General features: G+C 39.8%; 1 protein-coding gene across 1 annotated transcript in view; it reads left to right on the forward strand.

Annotated features, from left to right (window-relative positions):
* Positions 1-21,544, forward strand: part of sema3b (sema domain, immunoglobulin domain (Ig), short basic domain, secreted, (semaphorin) 3B) — a 137,261-nt gene that overhangs the window by 104,044 nt on the left and 11,673 nt on the right. The window contains exons 4-10 of the mRNA XM_030138867.1: positions 3,631-3,788; positions 6,305-6,367; positions 17,865-17,984; positions 19,008-19,101; positions 20,195-20,314; positions 20,409-20,551; positions 21,496-21,544. The exon at positions 21,496-21,544 is cut by the window's right edge and continues 66 nt beyond it. Coding sequence (XP_029994727.1) covers positions 3,631-3,788; positions 6,305-6,367; positions 17,865-17,984; positions 19,008-19,101; positions 20,195-20,314; positions 20,409-20,551; positions 21,496-21,544 — 747 coding nt within the window. The remainder of the gene's footprint in view (positions 1-3,630; positions 3,789-6,304; positions 6,368-17,864; positions 17,985-19,007; positions 19,102-20,194; positions 20,315-20,408; positions 20,552-21,495) is intronic.

The raw sequence follows: 21,544 nt of genomic DNA on the forward strand, positions 1-21,544 counted from the left end.
AGCAGGAGAGGATGCACGGCCTTCAGTTCTTCAGCCTCTGGGGCCAAGAACTCGGTTTGTTTCCACTGGTTTGGTCGAACTATTACAGCTTAACTTTACAAATTCTGAAATGTCCTGGGCACTCTCCTCTGCTTGAATGTGAGCTCAGTTTTTCCATTGAAAGCGATGCGGTGTGGTTCCAGATTGTGCAGATGAACCGTTCACATGTTGGCTCAGCTTTAGCCTCAGGACGCAGCTCATGCTCTTAAAACACTAAAAATGAAACGCTTCTCTTTTATCGACCACATGACTCGCTGCTGCCCTGTGGCGAGTTAACGCAGACGGATCCGAGACTCTGTGCTGATAGTGTCTTTTTCGTAGGTTATCGTGTAACTTTTTGTTTAGAGGAATAATCATCTGGACAGAGACCTTCAAGAGTTCTAGGAAAAATATTTTAGTGTTTGGCTCTGCAGGTGGAAGAGCTTATCAGGGTTTTAGAGGTTGGATGCAGAAGCAAAGAGGGTTTTTAGTTCATTTGTAGCAGCATCAAACTGTAATGAAAGAGCAACAACGGACCCACGTCCAACGGTTTCATGTCCTTTGACTTCTTTCCAGTTTGGTGAGTTTGTTTCTGTGTTGCTTAAGACAAACTTCTCCTAAGGGGGGACAATAATACTCAACATTACAACAATAAAACCCCCCCAGAGATGCTGTGTTGAACTGATTTGTGTGTCTGCTGTGAAAACCCTCCAAAACTAAACAATGAACAAGTCAAATCATCAAACTGTGCCTCTGATTAAAGGAACAATATGAATATTTGTTCTGTCAGCACCAATTAAAGGAGCATTCAAGGGGTTTTTCATGAAACTCCAGTTCTCCTCCATCTTCTGGTGGTGATAAAAACTACTTTTTATTACTCGTAATGTTTTCCATAAGTGTCGACAGCTTCACATGTCGAACATCAATGTGACTTTTTAACCTGTTTCATCACAAATCACTCTTCAGCGTTTGTAGCCCTTCGTCATTTGGCTTTTAAACCGTCTTTTAACATGGGACTAATTTCTACGGCGGAGGGATACCTTAACCACAGCACGTGAACATATTTTTACATTGTTCAACGTCAAATACCGAGCTAGTTCCATTAGCTCTGACTGTTGAACTGGTTCAACACAGGATTCTTTAAAGGTCAAAGGTTAACCTGCTTCATTTTCCCCATAGGGACATTCACGCCGTTTCTCAGTATGTGTTCTTATCTGTTCTTATGATCTTATGAAACATCATCAGTGGAGGCCCAAATTCTGTTCCATTTAAAAGTTCGCACAAACCAAGATTGGATGGAATTCCCAGATGTTGTTCTTGTCTTTTAGCTTAAACCGAGGATGGATTGGTTGGTGACTCGTGTGGATTTGACTGGAAAATATCCCAAGATGCACTTCATGCTACTGTCAACATGAGACTTTTTAGGTTCTTAGGGAGTCCATTCTCTTGGACCGTTCTTACGAAGACCAAACTCAGCGAACTTGATACTGAGAAACGCCTTCAGTGTCTGCATTCTGCCCATAATACACCCACCACACGTAGCATTAGCATTAGCATATGTGTAGCAGGGAGTTACCACTGAAGGGGACCAACTCCGACTGTTGATGATCGTGGTCGGAGGAATTAACCCATATGTAGCTGTTCTAATGGAGTGGCACAGGGGTCCGTCAATCTGTTGGTCATTGGATTTTGTTTTAGGAAACAAAAGAAAAACTAGTGGTGAATTGATTTTTGTTCTAAAATAGACAAATTATAATTGAATTTAAAGGCATTTTTCTTTTTCACGGTCAAAACAGATAAACCAAATTTGAATAACAGATTGATTTTTTTTTTCTCTTTCTAATAACAAAAAAGAAAGTTACTACCTGACACAAATGGAAAAACTGACCAAAAATGGCTGCTTTTTTTTTTTTTTTTTTTTGTCAGACCGGATGTTGTAATTTTCATGGAAAGAGCGCTAATGCCAAGGTCGCAAAGATTCTCAATTAATGTATTTTTTGTCCAAATGATATTAGAGTTTTTGTAGTACTTTAGTAGTATATGTATATTTAATATTTTATCTTGTAGCTGTCGTACATTGTTTACATTTTTCTGTATTTTGTGTGATATTTTTTGTACAGTTCTTTTTTTTGCACTAACTGATTTTGCTGCTAAACTGATTTCCATTGTTCCTGTGACAGTGACAATAAAAATCTATTCTATTCTGTTCTATTTAGGGCTGGGCAAGTTAACGTGTTATTACCACGTTAACGCATTCATTAAAAAACACCGACAATTTTTTTTTTATCTCACGTTAATGCTGTTTTATTCTAACCTCTATTTTTCTGCTTGTGTGCATGTAGCGATTAGCTCGGCAGATAGACAACAGGTTTAACAAGAAAAGCCGGACACCCAAAACTTCTGTCCAAATCTGTTCCTGTAGACTCACTGTAAAACTGCAACATACAAACAAAATTTGTAACAGTTCTGTTCATTGCCTTAGTACATTTACATGGCATTATACATTTAAATGAATGGGAAAAATATTGCTAGCTCGATGCTAACTTGAATGGGAAAATCCATAGACATGCTAACGATTAGCATTTACAGATTCATTTAAGATTTACAACGTCTTTTTATCCAGCAACAAAGGTTCACATCAGAGATATTTGATACTATTCATTCTGGCAACAACTGAACATAAAATACTCACAGACAAACGTTTTTGGGGCCATACCAACAGAGTGAAAGAAACGTGTCTGTTAGTTCCTTCTTCGGTCCGAACTGACTACAGTAACACCGCAAGGACAAAACATACATTTGTGCAACTTATTCCCACCACTAGAGGGCCCCCTTTGTTTACTTTGAACAACTGAACATCACATGTTATTGGGCTTATTAGTATTAGTACTGATTAGTGGGACTAAGACTCCTGTCAATCACTCACAACTGTAAATAAACATGTGTGGACATAAACATGTGTAACAGTAGCGTTCTGTTCCATGGACATTTTAATTTTAAATGTCTTCAGATGGTGGGGGGGAGAAGGACACAGGTGTTTGGAAGATCTGACATGTGCAATTATTTTTTATCACTGGAGTACTTCAGTCTGAAATATCACTGAAAGGAAATACATGCTGTTGATGCCGGCAACCCCCCCCCCCCCATATAACTATGTGATTAATCGCAGAAATCCACGCTATTAATTGCGATTAAATTTTTTAATCGCTGCCCAGCACTAATTCTATTCTAATTCTATTCTGTTCTATTCTTGTAAGGTCTCAGCTGCTAAACATTACATATGTGATGGAAACTGTAAAAAAAACTGGCAAAGCCAATATTTCTCTGTGCTCATGTGTGATCATCCAATTTAACTTTATTTATAAAGCACTTTAAAACAACCACAGTGGATTAAAGAGCTGGACAGAAGAATAAAAGCACAGTAGGAAAAATAATGAAAGCATTAAGAAACAATAAACAATAAAACAATAAAATTAAATCAATAAAACAAGCTCAAATATAAAACACAAACAAAATGTCCACATTGCCAGAGTCCTGATCATCTGTTGTTGACTCGGTCCAGTTCCCAGTTTCCTCTCCTCAGTTTAACCCTTGTACGTCTTTGTTTTCCAGAGCTGCAGCAGTTTCATGGCGTTCGTCGGTTCGAGTTGGAGCGTTCCTGCTGTTTCAGCGCTCTGCTGTTGGACGAGGAACGAGGACGCCTCTTTGTCGGCGCCAAAAACTTCCTGCTGTCGCTGTCATTGGACAACATCGCCAAACAGGAACACAAGGTCAGTCCCAAACAGGAGCATTTTTAACCCTGAAAGTCCCAAACGTCCACCTCTAACCTAAACCATCTACTGATCTAAACTGTTTAATTCCTGTTGATCCACTAATCCTATCAATCCATGTCAATAATTGGTGTAAAACACAGTTCTTCATCTTTTCATGGTCATCAGATATGACCATATCTGGACGTTCAGAGGCTCCGTAGTTACTGTGGAAACACAGTCGTCTTCTACAACATTAACAAAATAAGCCACAAACTGAACAAAATTAAAGAAAAAGAAAAAAAAGAGCAAGAAAATGAACAAAAACAGTTTTTCATTCATCATTGAATTGGATCAATGACAGTGGACAGACACACTGGGTTTAGAGAGATTCAGTAATTTAAAAAAAAAAAAAAGAACAAAAATTAGAAAATAATAGTAAAAAATAAGTTGGATTAAAAAATACAGTGGTTGGAGATGCTTGTTATATTACATATTAATATATATACTGTATATATATTAATTAACATATATGTTAATGTGTTGTCCTTGTGCTGTTTCCCTTTAAAACCTGCATCCAAACGTTCTCTTCTACAAATCCAAAAACAAAGGCGGGGCTGGTTGTGAATATTCTCCTGTTTCTCTGTTTAATAATGTTAGTCTGACTGCATCCAGTGAGTCCATGATTTATTGTGACGTTTTAATATATTTTCAAGAAGACAGCCGAGCTTTTCTTCAACTGAGATTCAGAAATAAATTAAAGCTATAAATCTTGCGTGTGCTTTTTTTTTCCACTAAGAAACCAATCAAACAACCGGAGAACAGAGTTTGTAAAAACCATCACAGACGCAGAATTAGTCAAAGAATATGTTCACGACACGACCCAGAGACAGAACCAGAACCAGAACTGAAGACGAGAACCACAGTATGACTACGACTGTGTTCATACAGGTCTGAATGTATAGTTAGGTGTTTTGGGTCAAATCCGATTTTTTTTTTTTTTTTTTTTTTTTTTGTGTGTGTGTTGGTTCGTATTCCACATTAAATATGACTTCTATCAGTTTTGAGTCTGAACTGAATGTGACCCTGAAGTGACCCACATGCACTAAAGAGGTCCTGAAGTGACCCACATGGACTAAAGAGGTCCTGAAGTGACCCACATGGACTAAAGAGGTCCTGATGGAATACGAGACCACGCAGACACACACTGTGTTTACAGAAGGAAATATGGTTTTCCTCCGTTCCGCATCCTGAGACGAAGAACTGGGACGTTTGTCACATTTCAATGACGTAAAGGTCGGATAAATGTGACCTGGACGTTCAGACTGAAGTCACATTGGAAAATATCAGATCTGTATCAGATTTAGGACCACATACGAAAGTGGCCTGGCTCAGATTTAGGACCACATGTGAAAGTGGTCTGGGTCAGATTTAGGACCACATGTGAAAGTGGTCTGGGTCAGATTTAGGACTACGTATGAAAGTGGTCTGGGTCAGATTTAGGACCACATGTGAAAGTGGTCTGGGTCAGATTTAGGACCACATATGAAAGTGGTCTGGGTCAGATTTAGGACCACATATGAAAGTGGTCTGGGTCAGATTTAGGACCACATATAAAAGTGGTCTGGGTCAGATTTAGGACCACATGTGAAAGTGGTCTGGGTCAGATTTAGGACCACATATAAAAGTGGTCTGGGTCAGATTTAGGACCACACATGAAAGTGGTCTGGGTCAGATTTAGGACCACATATGAAAGTGGTCTGGGTCAGATTTAGGACCACATATAAAAGTGGTCTGGGTCAGATTTAGGACCACATGTGAAAGTGGTCTGGGTCAGATTGAGGACTACGTATGAAAGTGGTCTGGGTCAGATTTAGGACCACATGTGAAAGTGGTCTGGGTCAGATTGAGGACTACGTATGAAAGTGGTCTGGGTCAGATTTAGGACCACATGTGAAAGTGGTCTGGGTCAGATTGAGGACTACGTATGAAAGTGGTCTGGGTCAGATTTAGGACCACATATAAAAGTGGTCTGGGTCAGATTTACGACCACATATGAAAGTGGTCTGGGTCAGATTTAGGACCACATATGAAAGTGGTCTGGGTCAGATTTACGACCACATGTGAAAGTGGTCTGGGTCAGATTGAGGACTACGTATGAAAGTGGTCTGGGTCAGATTGAGGACTACGTATGAAAGTGGTCTGGGTCAGATTGAGGACTACGTATGAAAGTGGTCTGGGTCAGATTAGTGCTGTTCAGACTGTCTGTAACAGATCAGATCCAGGTCACAGGGTCCATTCAGTCTGAAGGTTGGGGGTTCAGATCCATCAGCACAGATAACAGGGACTCATCTGGTCTCAAACCAGACCCAGGTTCGGTTTTTCCAGTTCAGCCGCCATCTGTAGATCAGCATCCATCAGACTTTTAACGGATCAGAAATAAACGAGGGCTCCTCTTCCTCCGTTCATATGTCTTATATTTGTCTGTACACCACCTGCCTTTTCCAGAGCTGTGACCTTTGACCTCTGTGTTTCAGATCTACTGGCCTGCTCCTGTCGACTGGAGGGAGGAGTGTAACTGGGCTGGAAAGGACATCACTGTAAGTCTGTCCACATGTCCACATAGTCCACATGTCCACTTGGTCCACATGTCCACATAGTCCACATGTCCACTTGGTCCACATGGTCCACTTGGTCCACTCTCATCTGTCTGTGGAGGTTTTCTCAGACCTCCAAAGGTTTATATTCAGGGAAAATCAATGTGAAAACCAAGCTTTTCCACATAACAGACAAACGGTACGAGTTTAACTAACTGCTGAGATCACATTTCAGGCCAAACAGAGCTGTGTTATATGAGCCAGTGGTCCTGCAGCCATCACACTGTACGCAGTTAAACAGAGGGGGGAGGTGTCCACCCCCACCCACAGTCACACAATAGCACCTTTAATGCACTGGAGTCATGGGAGTCATCACACCACAGATAGCAGGTCAGAACAGCTGATGAGGAGCACTGTGGATGACCACCACCACGCCACGGTGACATCACTTCCTCCAACTCTGACGGAGGCGGGCGTTCCCTGGAGTTGAATGTGTTTACATGCACCTAAAGACCACGTGTTCTGCTTTTCATTATGTCCTGGAAAAGGGATGAAACATGATGGGAAAGGTCTAAATGATGAGGTGACAGACCACAGACGGGTTGGAGATGCTTGGATTTTAGCGTTGGTTCATCACAGACATCAGACAGACAGCTGTTAACAGAGACAGAGGTTAAACAGAGAAGAGAAGAGAAGAGAAGAGAAGAGAAGAGAAGAGAAGAGAAGAGAAGAGAAGAGAAGAGAAGAGAAGAGAAGAGAAGAGAAGAGAAAAGAGATTACAATACATTAGAATCACCTTTATTGTCATTCTGCTACTCCAGTCAGTGCAACAATATAAAATATATGTATATATATATATATTTGCTGCAACATTGGGACACACGTCGGACAAACATGCCGGACACAGAAACGTCCATTATAGTCAGATATAGTGAACCTTTAAATAGTATAAATACATGTCATATTGCAGTAGTTTTCAGCCAGTATTTGAGGTTGATTTAGTGACATTTTCTGTAAAAATTAAAATGGTCTGGTCTGGAAGAGTCTGGTTTAGATCAGCTCTAAATATAAGGAGTCATGAGATAACTTTTGTCATGATGTGATGTTATATAAATAAAATATGATTGATTGGTTGATTTGCGGTGACAGAAGCGCTTATATCAGAACTGATGTCGATACTGGATTAAAATACTGTAAAAATGCTTGGTGTCAGATGTGATGATGTGGTTCTGGGTTGGTTGAACTGTTGAACCTGCTGCAGGACAAACGCAGACCTCCTCTGGGACTTTAGTTTCTCCTCCAAAAACAGTCAAATCATCAGTTTCTAAGAATATATGAAGTATATGATGATTATGTGTAAACGTCCACACTGACTGATGTGAGGCCAGCGGGTGTGCACAGACCACCCAGGATCACACACACATGAAGGACGTGGACTTCCCACGCCACAGATGAGTGTGTCTGTGACTGAGGACGTCTGGTCATGTATGATGGCGGCGGGTGTATGTGCGTAAAACAAACCCCTCATCAGCGTGATTACACAGCTGTAACAGACACACAACGGCCTCTATTCATACAAAGACCAGGACTGTGGTTTCACCTGACCAGGACTCACCCCCCCACCTCACCCCCCCGACTCCGATAAGAGCAGAAAAAAGCCTCTGAGCGTGCGCCTCCCCCTGGTCGGTCCTTACCTCTGCCTTTATCTGAGCTCAGATTTAATCCTTTGTGGAATTCTGGTTTATTTTCCAGAACTAAGTTGACCTGGAATTATTATTAACCCTGATGACACACAAGTGTATTTGTCTGCAGGATGACACCCCCCCACCCCACCCCACCCCACCGTACATTAAATTCCACTTGAGTTGATTTATTTAAAGGACTTAATGTCAGAAGTAGTTCTCTGTAGTATTACTATACCAGACTCTGAGCAGCAGGGGTCAGTCTGGTACCAGAACCACCACAGAACCGACCCTGTGGAGCCACAGACTGGATCAGATACTGAATAAACCACAGGTGTCAAACATGCGGCCCGGGGGCCAAAACCGGCCCGCCAAAAGGTTCCAATCTGGCCCATGGGATGAATTTGCAAAGTGCAAGTAAGGGCATCAAACTCAAAAGTAATATTATAATAACCCATAAATAATGACAACACCATTTTTTTCCCTTTTATTTAGTGCAAAAAACATGAAATTATGAAAATGTTTACATTAACAAACTATCCTTTAACAATAAATTGTGAATAACCTGAACAAATATGAACAACCTGAAATGTCTTAAGAGAATTAAGTGCGATTTTAACGATATTCTGCCTGTGACTACATGTTTTGTGCCTTCGTAGATTTGATCTATAATGCACGTGTAGCCTATAAATGATAAGTCGAGACATAATATTGATAAAATTGTACTTATATTTCTTAACAAATTGCATTTTTTTTCAGGTTATTCACATCCGTTTAGTTTGGATAGTTTGTAAATGTAAATATTGGCATAACTGAATGTTATTTTTTGCAATAAAACAATTTGGAGTTGTCATTATTTATGGCCTACCATATTATTTTTTTACTGGTCCGGCCCACTTCAGATTAAATTGGGCTGAATGTGGCCCCCGGAAGAAAATGAGTTTGACACCCCTGGAATAAAGGATCAAACTCAGACTTTCATCTGTTTTGTAGAATCATCAAGTTTAATTCAAGTCAAACTCACAGACGTTTATTTTAACAGTGGATGAAATAACAGTGTGTCTGATAATGTAGATGCTGCATCAGCTGATAGTTTACATTATAGATGTAAGCTTAGCTCTGTTAGCTTAGCTCTGTTAGCTTAGCTCTGTTTTTAGACTGAAAACAGCCACAATAAAACCACTAATCACCTCCGTTTCAGAGTGACTCACTACTTCCTCTAGTGGTCACATAAACTCACAGCCCATCACTGGAAATAAATTCAGTTCATATCTCTTCTGTATGGAAATTTGATTTTTACATTTTACCCATAATACTTTAATACACGGAGCACCTAGCATTAGCATTAGCACTTTTGGAGCAGTGAATGCACTGGAGGACCAGCTCCAGATGTTCATCAGTCCTTTGGTTCCGGACACTGGCAGCAGATTTAACCTGCAGTCAACACAGAAATACTCTGGTCCAACTGAGAACTGAACAGGAAGCTTGTGTCTGTGGTGGAAATGCTAAGTATGACACCGTTACACCCAAAAGGACAGCACTGTTAGAACACATCGATGACCAAGGCTCATTATTCTTACTTTCTTAGAAGAACGGGTGACGCAGTAGCAGCCTTCTGCACCCAAACACCACAACCCTTCATTTGTCAGCCTCTAGCTGTGACTGTGACTGTCTGGAGTTTCCATCCACACTTTCTTCGTCTTTAGTCCTGAGGAGAATCTCCCCAAACGTCCAGGAGCCTCTCCAGGAAGTCCACCAGGACTTAAAGGAAGTCTGCATAACTTTCATGTCCTCCTCCATGCCAATAAAACCTTCATGAAATCCATAAAATCTTCATCTTAGTGGTGTTTAAATTTCCTGTTGGACTTCACAGATCAGCTCTCTGAACAGAAGCTCATTTTTCTTTGCAGTTTCCTGACAGGAACACGTGCATAAAACCTCCACTTCAGTTATGTTCATTGGATTTCACACAACAAGCTGCAACTGTTGAAAACTTGGATCTGTTTTGTGCTTTGGTAATAGAATGCATTTGTAAATATTCGACTGGCTGCGTCTGTGTCATAAATTTACACCTTTTTTGTTGGATCATGGCTTTACTAATGCGTCCTGTTTAGTAGATGTGGCTCGTATAGTTTAATAACTGACTTATTTAAAATATAGTTGCATGTGAAATAGCTGCACAGATTGAACAGGAAACCATCAATAAACCATCAGTCTGGCTCCGAGGATGTTGGAATAAGGCTGGAACTGGACGAGGAGCAGGACCGGCTCATGTGGCGTTTGTTTTTGGTGCATTTCGTCGTTTAACTCAGTTTATTGTCCCCATATGGAAATTCAGTCTCTGCATTTTATCCATCCTAATACACACTGTGTTAGCATTAGCATTAGCATTAGCTTAAGGACAGAAATTCAGTCTCTGCATTTTATCCATCCTAATACACACTGTGTTAGCATTAGCATTAGCACAGAAATTCAGTCTCTGCATTTTACCCATCCTAATATGCACTGCATTAGCATTAGGACGGAAATTCAGTCTTTGCATTTTACCCATCCTAATACACCCTGCATTAGCATTAGCATTAGGACAGAAATTCAGTCTCTGCATTTTACCCATCCTAATACACACTGCATTAGCATTAGCACAGAAATTCAGTCTCTGCATTTTACCCATCCTAATATGCACTGCATTAGCATTAGCATTAGGACGGAAATTCAGTCTTTGCATTTTACCCATCCTAATACACCCTACGTTAGCATTAGCATTAGGACAGAAATTCAGTCTTTGCATTTTATCCATCTTAATACACCCTGCATTAGCATTAGGACAGAAATTCAGTTTCTGCATTGTACCCATCCTAATATGCACTGCGTTAGCATTAGCACGGAAATTCAGTCTCTGCATTTTACCCATCCTAATACACACTGTGCTAGCATTAGCATTTGGACAGAAATTCAGTTTCTGCATGTTACCCATCCTAATACACACGCCTTAGCATTTGGATAGAAATTCAGTCAGTGCATTTTACCCATCCTAATGCACACTGCGTTAGCATTAGCATTAGCATCAGGACAGAAATTCAGTCTGGGCGTTTTACCCATCCTAATACAACCTGCGTTAGCATTAGCATTTGGACAGAAATTCAGTCTATGCATTTTATCCATTCCAATACTCACTGTGTTAGCATTAGCATTAGGACAGATTTTACCCATTCTAATACTCACAACATTAGCATTTGCGTTAGCATTAGCATCAGGACTTTGTTCATGGACCAACTCCAGATCTAGACAAACCTCGAGACTTAAAACCCGTGTTCCAGACAGCTGATGCTAATGAAATGTGGACATGTGGACGTGCAGACTAGACCAGATCTGCAGGTTTTCAGGATCTGGATCATATGTCCAGTCCACATGGAACAGTTCTGAGGAACATATAAGACATATGTGTCCAGGGTGTTTCAAAGGTTAAAGGTTCACTCACTCTATTATTCCCATGAGGAAATTCAGTCTGTGCATTTCAGAACGTTATGAGGTCATTTTTAACCGATTATCATGTTTAATGGATTAGTTTTTAACATTGTGTGTATAATATTAGACAGAAAACGGTGTTAGAGACGAGTTTTAAAGGAACTAAGTGGAGAAAACAGACAGAATGATGAATGGACCCATGAGTTAATGATTGAAAGAAGAGAAAACGTGAACAATACAGCTTTATTCAGCATGAAGAGACGCTCCCTCTGTTTTACCTAATGAGTCAGTGGGAGGTCAAAGGTCGAGGCTGAACCCTTCAGTTCTGAGGAAGTGACGGCGTTTATGACTCGACCACGTCCGCCCACTTTGTCTGTTTTCTGAACGTTGGAATCTGTGTGTTTGGGCACATCAGAGGACCAACTACACACACAATTCACCTTCATCTGCAAAAAACGCACACAATCACAAAACATGCACACAATCACAGAAAAAATACACACAATCACAGAAAAAATGTATACAATCACAGAAAAAATACACACAATCACACAAAACATACACACAATCACACAAAAAATACACACAATCACACAAAACATACACAATCACAGAAAAAATATGAACAATCACACAAAAAATACACACAATCACAGAAAAAATACACAGTCAAACAAAACATACACAGTCACACATTAACAAATTAAAGTACATGTTAAGGTGCATTTACTGCACAAATCATACTGTGATTCAATGAAATGTAAGAACTGCAACTGTAAAACATGTGACAGTATGAATACTACACCAAAAAATACCCTATTACTGTGAAAATATAATTCAGCCATAATATTGTAAAATGACTAATATTTTAATTATACAAATATTGTAACGAGTAATAATATATATACTGTGTTACAGGAAGATTTCATATATATATATATATATATATATATGGAAATACCCTGTTCCTGTACAAGTGTGAACACTTCATTCTCCAAATACTGTAATAACAATAATAATAATTATTATTATTATAATTATAATTGTAATAATAAGAAGAAGTATTGTAATGATAGTACAAGTACTGCACCAAATACAATCGATTACAGTAAAAGTATAAATAATGCCAATAAAATTGTCCTTTTTCAGTAACATTACAAATACTGGAGGTTTAAAAAAAAAAACAGATACTACATTCTAAAAAAAACTGTGCAATTACTTCAAAGTTTCAGTAAAATACAAATAATGAAAATAAAAATAAAACTACAGATTGAGTTTAAATCCACACAGTAATGAGGTTTATTACAGTAAAATAATGACTTCATGAACTATTGAAATGTAAATATTCTAATGAACCAACATGTTCCTAAACAGACAAACATAGACCCTCTTTACTCTAACAGTGGTGGATCTGGTTCAGTGGATCTGGTTCAGTGGACCGGGTCTACACGGACCCTCCACCCCCAGAGTCTGTAACTTAATCAGCTGACAGATGTGACCCAGATCGAACCACGTAGAGGTCGGATCGATGGAGTCACAGCCCGACGCCAAACCAGGACCACCCAACTGAACCAGAACCAGGTCTTTAAGACACTGAGGGCCTTTGGATAGGACCGGAACCACCATGAAACCCCCTGCATCTGGACCAGACTCTGAGGACCAGGTCTGTGTAACCTGACCCAGAGGTGAACAGATGTGATCGGGTCGATGAGACTGAAAACACAGACAGACGAAGACGGGTCAGATGTAATAAAACAGACCAGAACCACCTGGGCCCATCTCAGACCTGTAGACCATGAGCTGTTCTGAAGGAGCTGGGTCTGAGGGCGTCATCAGCAGTTTCATCAAACAAACTGCTGGTCAGATTCAGTTCAGATGTTCAGTTTGGACAAATTTTAGATTTTTTTTTTTTTTTTTTTTTTTTTTTTTTTTTTTTTTACTGTTTATTAGATTTTCTCTTTTTTTCAGTGCAATACAATGTCTACATTTAAGTCCAGTTCAGTTAGTTTCTTTTCCTTTTTCACAGCTGTATGTGTATTTTTACAAACCTCCACAGGGAACATAGGATGGAAATTAAAGAAAATAATAACAATCACAGCAAACAAATAATGTCCACTTCTAAAAATAAAGCTGTAGATGTAAATCTTAATCAAAGGCAGAGTGAATCACTAATAAATATTATTGCAGCAGCAAAGCTAACATCGGTTCCCATCTGTTAGTGAAGGTGTTTTTCTGAAGCCTGAGTAAGAATGCGATCTCCTCCATTTGGAAAATATCCCAAACTTTTTCCATGTATTAAATGAGGGAGGGTCTGGTTTCATCTGAAATTCAGATTTTTGACAAATTTTTGACTTTTTTTTTTCCTTCTAATGGTCCATATGTTGATGGTTTATTGCATATAAATGGTCACAGATATAAATATAGTGCCTGTTGATCACTGATAGAAGTCATATATGGACTTTTAATTTGGGTCCATGACCTTTGAACTTTAGTGACCTTAAAGGGTCAAACTCAAGGTCAGCAATGTCTACATTTCAACAATGTTGTTCTCCAAAACTACTGGTCAGATTCATTTCTGATTTTTTATGTTTCTTCTTTAGGACAATGTCTACAAAGTTTATTCACAGTTTTGAAAAATTTAGCTTTTTAAGTTTTTGGTGAATTTTTAAAATATTGTAACTGTTCTTTTCCTTCTACTGGTTCATATGTTGATGGTTTAGAACATGTAAGTCAGGGGTGTCAAACTCATGTTCTTTCAGGTTCCACACTCAGCCCAATTTGACTCCAGTGGACCAGAACCATTAAAATAACAGAATAACCTATAAATAACTCCAAATTTTTCAGTGCAAAAAATAACATTAAGATTTGAACATTTTTACATTTTTCAAACTGACAAAAACAAAAAAGATGTGAACAATCTAAAACAAAGAAGTTTCTGAAGAAAAATAAGCAGAATTTTATCAATATTCTGCCTCAACTTGTGATTTCTGCATGTGCATTACAGATAGGATCTACCAAGGCATAAAACAGGCAGAATATGGTTAAAATTGCACTTTTTTTTCTTTAGATATTTCAGGTTGTTCATATTTGTTCTGGTTATTGACATTTTATTGTTGAAGGATATCAGAATTTAATGTTCTTTGAAATAAATCAAAGAGAAAAAAATTGGTGTTGCAATTATTTATAGACCTGATGTCATATCATTTTATTTTCACATTAAAGAAGAAAATTTCGAGTTTGATGCCCTTGACTGTTAATGTCTTCAGGGTAATTTTTGCACTTTGCAACTTCATCCCGTGGGCCGGACTGGGCATTTTGGCTGGCCGGTTTTGGCCCCCGGGCCACATGTTTGACACCTGTGATGTAAATGGTTCCAGATATCAGTCTAGTTCACAGTGATCACTGATAGAAGTCATATCTGGACTGTGATTGGTCGAGTTGAGTTCTCCTCCAGTGAAAGCCCCGCCCACTTCTATAGTTAGGCTGATCCTCATCCAGAACACAGGACTGGAACACAGAACAGAACCAGGACTGGAACAAGAACGGAACCAGGACTGGAACATAGAACAGAACCAGGACTGGAACACAGAACAGAACCAGGACTGGAACAAGAACGGAACCAGGACTGGAACATAGAACAGAACCAGGACTGGAACACAGAACAGAACCAGGACTGGAACACAGAACCAGGACTGGAACACAGAACAGAACCAGGACTGGAACAAGAACAGAACCAGGACTGGAACATAGAACAGAACCAGGACTGGAACAAGAACGGAACCAGGACTGGAACATAGAACAGAACCAGGACTGGAACACAGAACAGAACCAGGACTGGAACACAGAACCAGGACTGGAACACAGAACGGAACCAGGACTGGAACAAGAACGGAACCAGGACTGGATCACAGAACGGAACCAGGACTGGATCACAGAACAGAACCAGGACTGGAACATAGAACGGAACCAGGACTGGAACACAGAACCAGGACTGGAACAAGAACGGAACCAGGACTGGATCACAGAACAGAACCAGGACTGGAACACAGAACAGAACCAGGACTGGAACACAGAACCAGGACTGGAACACAGAACAGAACCAGGACTGGAACATAGAACAGAACCGGACATAGAACACCTTCAGCTGGTTCTGATCCACATAGAACAGACTGTGACGTACAAGGACACTGGACACATTTTGTGTTAATAGTTTCAGTCTGAAGCTTTGGTGTCGGTCCATGACACCCCCCCCCCCCCACACACACACACACACACACACACACACACACATCGGATGACTTGATCCACAGTTATCTTTTGTTGGCGTTCACACAGAGTCGGACATAAAACTGTCATAACAGAGCTGGAGGCGGAGCTGCAGTGTTGTCACAGACAGAGACAGAAGATATGAGTGGAATGTCCATCTGTCACCACAAACACCCAGGACGTCCTGGTCCTGGTCCTGGTCCTGGCCCTGGACTGGACTCACATCAGTCCAGTTGGATTCTGGAGCCTCCGGGATGGTGATCGTAGGTTCATCTAAACCACCTCCACCTTAACTCATGTTTACATCAGACCCAGGAGGACGTGGACTTTTATCTGTCCTTATGTAACACTGTCAAATACCATGACCGTGTTTGGCATCATTACTTTTTTCAACATAAAACGCTTCGACTTTGACCCAGAAACACACAATGTGATTCAGAACCTCCCTGAAACGTGTTAAAAGCTGAAGACGTAAACACACGTTCCAAACATGAACATCCTTCAGTGAAAGTGTCATTAAATCCATCTGTGATAATGACGTATGAATAAAACCTGGGACTGCTTTGACCAGGTTCAGCTTGTACAGGCACCAGCTCCTGTTGAAGGGCCTCTGTTTTACACTTGTATTTAGTTCCAGTCTTTGGTTTTAGGATTTCTTTTCCTTCTGTCTGTTCCAAAAGTCTGGACTGAACTGGAAAAAAAGGCTCAAACCTGAAACTTAAAGATCTGGAGTCACTGAATGATTTTAAAGGACATGGACGAGGACCGGTCAGTTCTTCTGTAATGTTGTATTTTGACCTTCAAGGCCACTGTTGTAGTTAGGGCCTGTTTTATTTAACCCTTTAAGGACCATTAGAAGAGGCTGAGATTTATTAAAGGTGTTTTTGCAATAAAAGTGTCAGAAAATGTATTTTTATGCCAATTTTTTAACCTTTTTTCAACTTTGAATATCTATCCATTAATTATCATTATTATATGTAATAAATGCTTAAAACTATGGAAGAGGATTAGGGCCACTGGAGAAAAAAATAAAAATTAAGGTCAGAAATATATTTTTTTATTATTGTGAGAAAAAAGTCAGAATTCCTAGATTAAAGTCAGAATTCTGAGAGAAAAAGTCAGAATTCTGGCTTTTTTTTCTCATAATAATAATAATTAAAAAAAAAAAAAAAAGTTTGAACCTTCATTTTTTTTTCAGTGGCCCGAATCTTCTTCCGTATAAAATTGTCTTATAGTAAAAAAATAAAAAAAACAGACTTGAATTTTTATCATTTATTAAAAGAAAAAAAACTGTAAATGTTAATAATGAAACTTTATGAGATTGTAGATGTAAATGTTCAACTATTTTCCATGTGTGATTCATTGTAGTTGTTCTAGATCATTGTGTGTCCATGTTCTTCTTCTTCTTTTTGGTTCTTTCTAGTTCATTTGGATCCAGTTGATAGTCTGTGTTCACTTTGTGTCTAGTTGTAGACAGAGCCGCTCATTTCACTGACAAAAACATCCATCATCTGATTCAAATGCACACACTGCATCTGTGTATGAACTGGACAGATCTGACTGTAGATTTACACAGATATACAAATATACACACATTTAGAGAAGATTTACAGATACAATACAACTATGAATCAACTATAGAAACTGGAAAAATACAGAGAAAAAAAACACATCATAACCCACTAGTAGAACACTCCAAAACATCACTATCACTATTATGTACAATTCTTTACTAGAAGTCACCACTAAAACCTCAGTAAAAGGCTGATAAAAGTAGTAAAAATCTTCCATGTCTCTTTCACTAACTGCACTCTGCTGCTCTAAGCCCCGCCCACTTCCACCCCTCCCCCTCAGCCAATGCAGACCTCTACCCTATTGTGTTCTAGACCAATAGAAAGAACCCAACCTCAGATAAAAGATGATAAAACTAGAACCCACAGAAGGGTTACTGCACGTGCAGGTTGATGGAAACATGAGGAGTGTGAAACACCAGCAGATGTTTGATGAAGGTGCTGATCATGTGACTGTGTGTGTGTGTGTGTGTGTGTGTGTGTGTGTGTGTGTGTGTGTGTGTGTGTGTCTTCCAGACTGACTGTGTGAACTATGTGAAGATCGTGCATCACTACAACCGGACCCACCTGTACGCATGTGGAACCGGCGCCTTCCACCCCACCTGCGCCTTCGTGGAGGTCGGAAACAGGATGGAGGTGAGAAAACACAACGAGAAACCGACGGGATTCAAAGTGTTTTTAACCCTTAAAAACCCGAACTGTTTAATACCTGCTGATCCACTAATCCTAGCAATCCATGGAAATAATTGCTGTAAAATACAGTTCTTCATCTTTTCATGGTCATCAGATATGACCATATTTGGATGTTCAGAGGCTCCGTAGTTACCGTGGAAACACCATCATCTTCTACAACATTGATTCACCAGTAAAACCCATGGAGTTGGATCAATGACAGTGGATGGACACACTGGGATTATATTAAATAATAAACAAAATGAACATGAATGAATTAAAAATGTTTACAAAATAATAAATAACATGAAAGAATTTGCTAAGACCTGACTAAAATTAAGTAAAAAAAAAAAAAGGCAACAAAATGCATAAAAACAGCCAAAGTGATCAATAAAATGAGCAAAAATGAAAAATAAATCGACAAAATAATACATACCATGAGCAAAATAAGCCACAAATTGAACAAGATTGAAGAAAAATTATAAATTGGGCAACAGAATGAACAAAACCCAATCAAATACCAAAAAAAAAAGAATGAAAATGAACAAAACCAGGCTGTTGAACCACTGATCTACAACTGATTCACCAGTAAAACTTTAGTTGGATCAGTGACAGTGGACGGACACACTGGGGTTATGTTCAGTTAATGACAGACTGGACTGAAAAAGACTGTTTTTATATAATGAACACTGAATTTACTCTGAACTTTAATGAGCATCTATATGATCAATGACTTAAATATAAAATATAAAACACCTGATTTACACTGAAAAATGCCAACTCCAGTAGATAATGTTTTAATAAATGGTGATCAATCACTTTGTAAATGTAAAGTCTCCTCCAGACTACTTCTAGGTCTTTAAGGGTTAAAGTTACTCTTTGACCTCTGACCCCATGACACGAAGCAGCGCAAACAATTAAAAAACATGTGACATTTAAACGACAATTAAGAATCTGAATGTGAATGTGAATCTGTTTTTGTTCCAGGATCACGTGTTCCGGATCGACCCGTCCAAAGTGGAGGATGGAAAAGGGAAGAGTCCGTACGATCCTCGTCATCCTGCTGCGTCGGTGCTCGTCGGTAACCAACGCCGCCGTCATTGACCTTTAGCTTTAACCTGGATGGGTCTGGTCTGGTCTGGGTTTTAGTCCAGATGTGTGTTTAGACTGGACCCTAACCCTGACCATGTGGACTGTTCTGGGTTCAGACACTAAACAGAACATCAAAAGGTTTAAGGACGTTAACGTTTTAGATCCAACAACTAATGAAACTAATCAGTATCTGAAGTCTTCTTTCTGTTTGAACTCGTCCAGACTCATCTGTCTTTAATGTAAAATCTGCAGCGAATATTAGTATGACATAAAAACAGGAGAATCTGGACTCAGAGTTTGGGTTTGAAGGTCCAGAAGCCGCAGGTGATGTTTCATGTACGATCATAGAATGACTGATCTGATCTAAACTGATCTAATCTAATCTAATTTAAACTAAACTGATCTAATCTGATCTACTCTAATCTAAACTAAACTGATCTAATCTGATCTACTCTAATCTAAACTAAACTGATCTAATCTGATCTACTCTAATCTAAACTAAACTGATCTAATCTGATCTACTCTAATCTAAACTAAACTGATCTAATCTGATCTACTCTAATCTAAACTAAACTGATCTAATCTGATCTACTCTAATCTAAACTAAACTGATCTAATCTGATCTACTCTAATCTAAACTAAACTGATCTAATCTGATCTACTCTAATCTAAACTAAACTAATGTAGTCTAATCTGATCTAATCTAGTCTGATCGAACAGAGGAACATCCAGGACATGATCTTCTAACAGATCAGTGGGTGTGGTCATGTGATCTGTTTTGGATCCTGTGGATGTTTTAACAGAATCGACCCCAGTTTCCACCAGATGAACCAAACCTCCTTCTGTCATCACACACACACACACACACACACACACACACACACACACACACACAGTGAACCCATAGTTCGTTGTGGTTCCCGTTTCCTAGGTGATGAACTGAATACAGATCAAATCTCCTGATCGTTTGTCTTCATATTAGACTCAGGTTGAGGTCGGAGGTTTTTGGACCTAAAGGATCCGTGGGTCTTTCAGTAGAACCACATAACGGATCCAGTTCATGACCTGTTTGTGTTTCCTAGGTGATGAGCTGTATGCGGGCGTGGCCACAGACCTCATGGGGCGGGACTTCACCATCTTCAGGAGTCTGGGCCGGCGTCCATCCATCCGGACCGAACAGCACGACTCCCGCTGGCTGAACGGTGGGTCGGTCCTCCTGGACCATGGACCCGGTTCCTCTGTTTGGAGAACGTAGGTGTCACTGACCGCTCTGCTCTGTGTTCTGCTTTCTGACAGAACCCAAGTTTGTGGGTTCCTTCTGGGTCCCAGAGAGTGAAAACCCAGATGACGATAAGATCTTCTTCTTCTTCCGGGAGACGGCGGTGGAGGCCCAGGGTCTGGGGAAGTCCACCTACTCCCGCATCGGACAGCTGTGCAGGGTGAGGACACACCCCCACAAACAGCTGGACTTAACGAAATCAACAAGAACTAACCCAACATCTGCATCTGAGAGGGCGGAGTCAGGGACTGTAGACCTGGGTGGATGTGGACTACAGTAGTCCACATGAATACATAAAATAACAGTATCTGATAATGCTGACGCTGCATCAGCTGATAGTTGACATTATATCTCCATTAGCTTAACTCTGTTAGCTTAGCTCCATTACCTTAGCTTTGTTAGCTTAGCTTTGTTATCTTAGCTCCATTAGCTTAGTTTTGTTAGTTTAGCTCCAGTAGCTTAGCTTTGTTATCTTAGCTCCATTAGCTTAGCTTTGTTAGCTTATCTCTGTTAGCTTAGCTTTGTTAGCTTATCTCTGTTAGCTTAGCTCTGTTAGATTAGCTCTGTTAGCTTGGCTCCGTTAGCTTAACTCTGTTTTTAGACTAAAACAGCCGCAGTACAATCAATACTCCTCTGTTTTCTGTCGGTTTGTGTCGTCAATAACTGAACTAAAAATCTGTTTGAATCCAACAAACAAGGTCAGAACTGTCACAGTTTAGTCTGAACTGTAGATCAACAAACAGAACATCCCATAATAACTGTATACCTTCATAAGGTTCAGAATCCAACTCCGTTCTGTCCGGTTCCAGCTGAGTCCAGTGGAGGAAACGACCACTGGAGTTGGACCACTTCTGTTCTAGGACTCTGACAGTTGTTTCCTTATGGTTCTCATCCTCAACTGGACTCACTACTCCCTCTAGTGTCGCTGGAAATAAACTCACTTCATATCTGTTCAATCCAATCCATCGGCGTCTTAGACAGAATTCCCAGCTCTTTATTCCAAACATTAATGATCATTTGAGGTCATTTTTAAATATTAAACAGTACAAATATGACACAGACCCGTTCAACATCTGTGTTCTGTGTTTTGTGTCGTTGCCTCAGAATGACATGGGGGGTCAGCGGAGTCTGGTCAACAAGTGGACCACCTTCC

Source organism: Sphaeramia orbicularis, chromosome 7 (genome assembly GCF_902148855.1).
Source record: "Sphaeramia orbicularis chromosome 7, fSphaOr1.1, whole genome shotgun sequence".
Classification (NCBI taxonomy): domain Eukaryota; kingdom Metazoa; phylum Chordata; class Actinopteri; order Kurtiformes; family Apogonidae; genus Sphaeramia; species Sphaeramia orbicularis.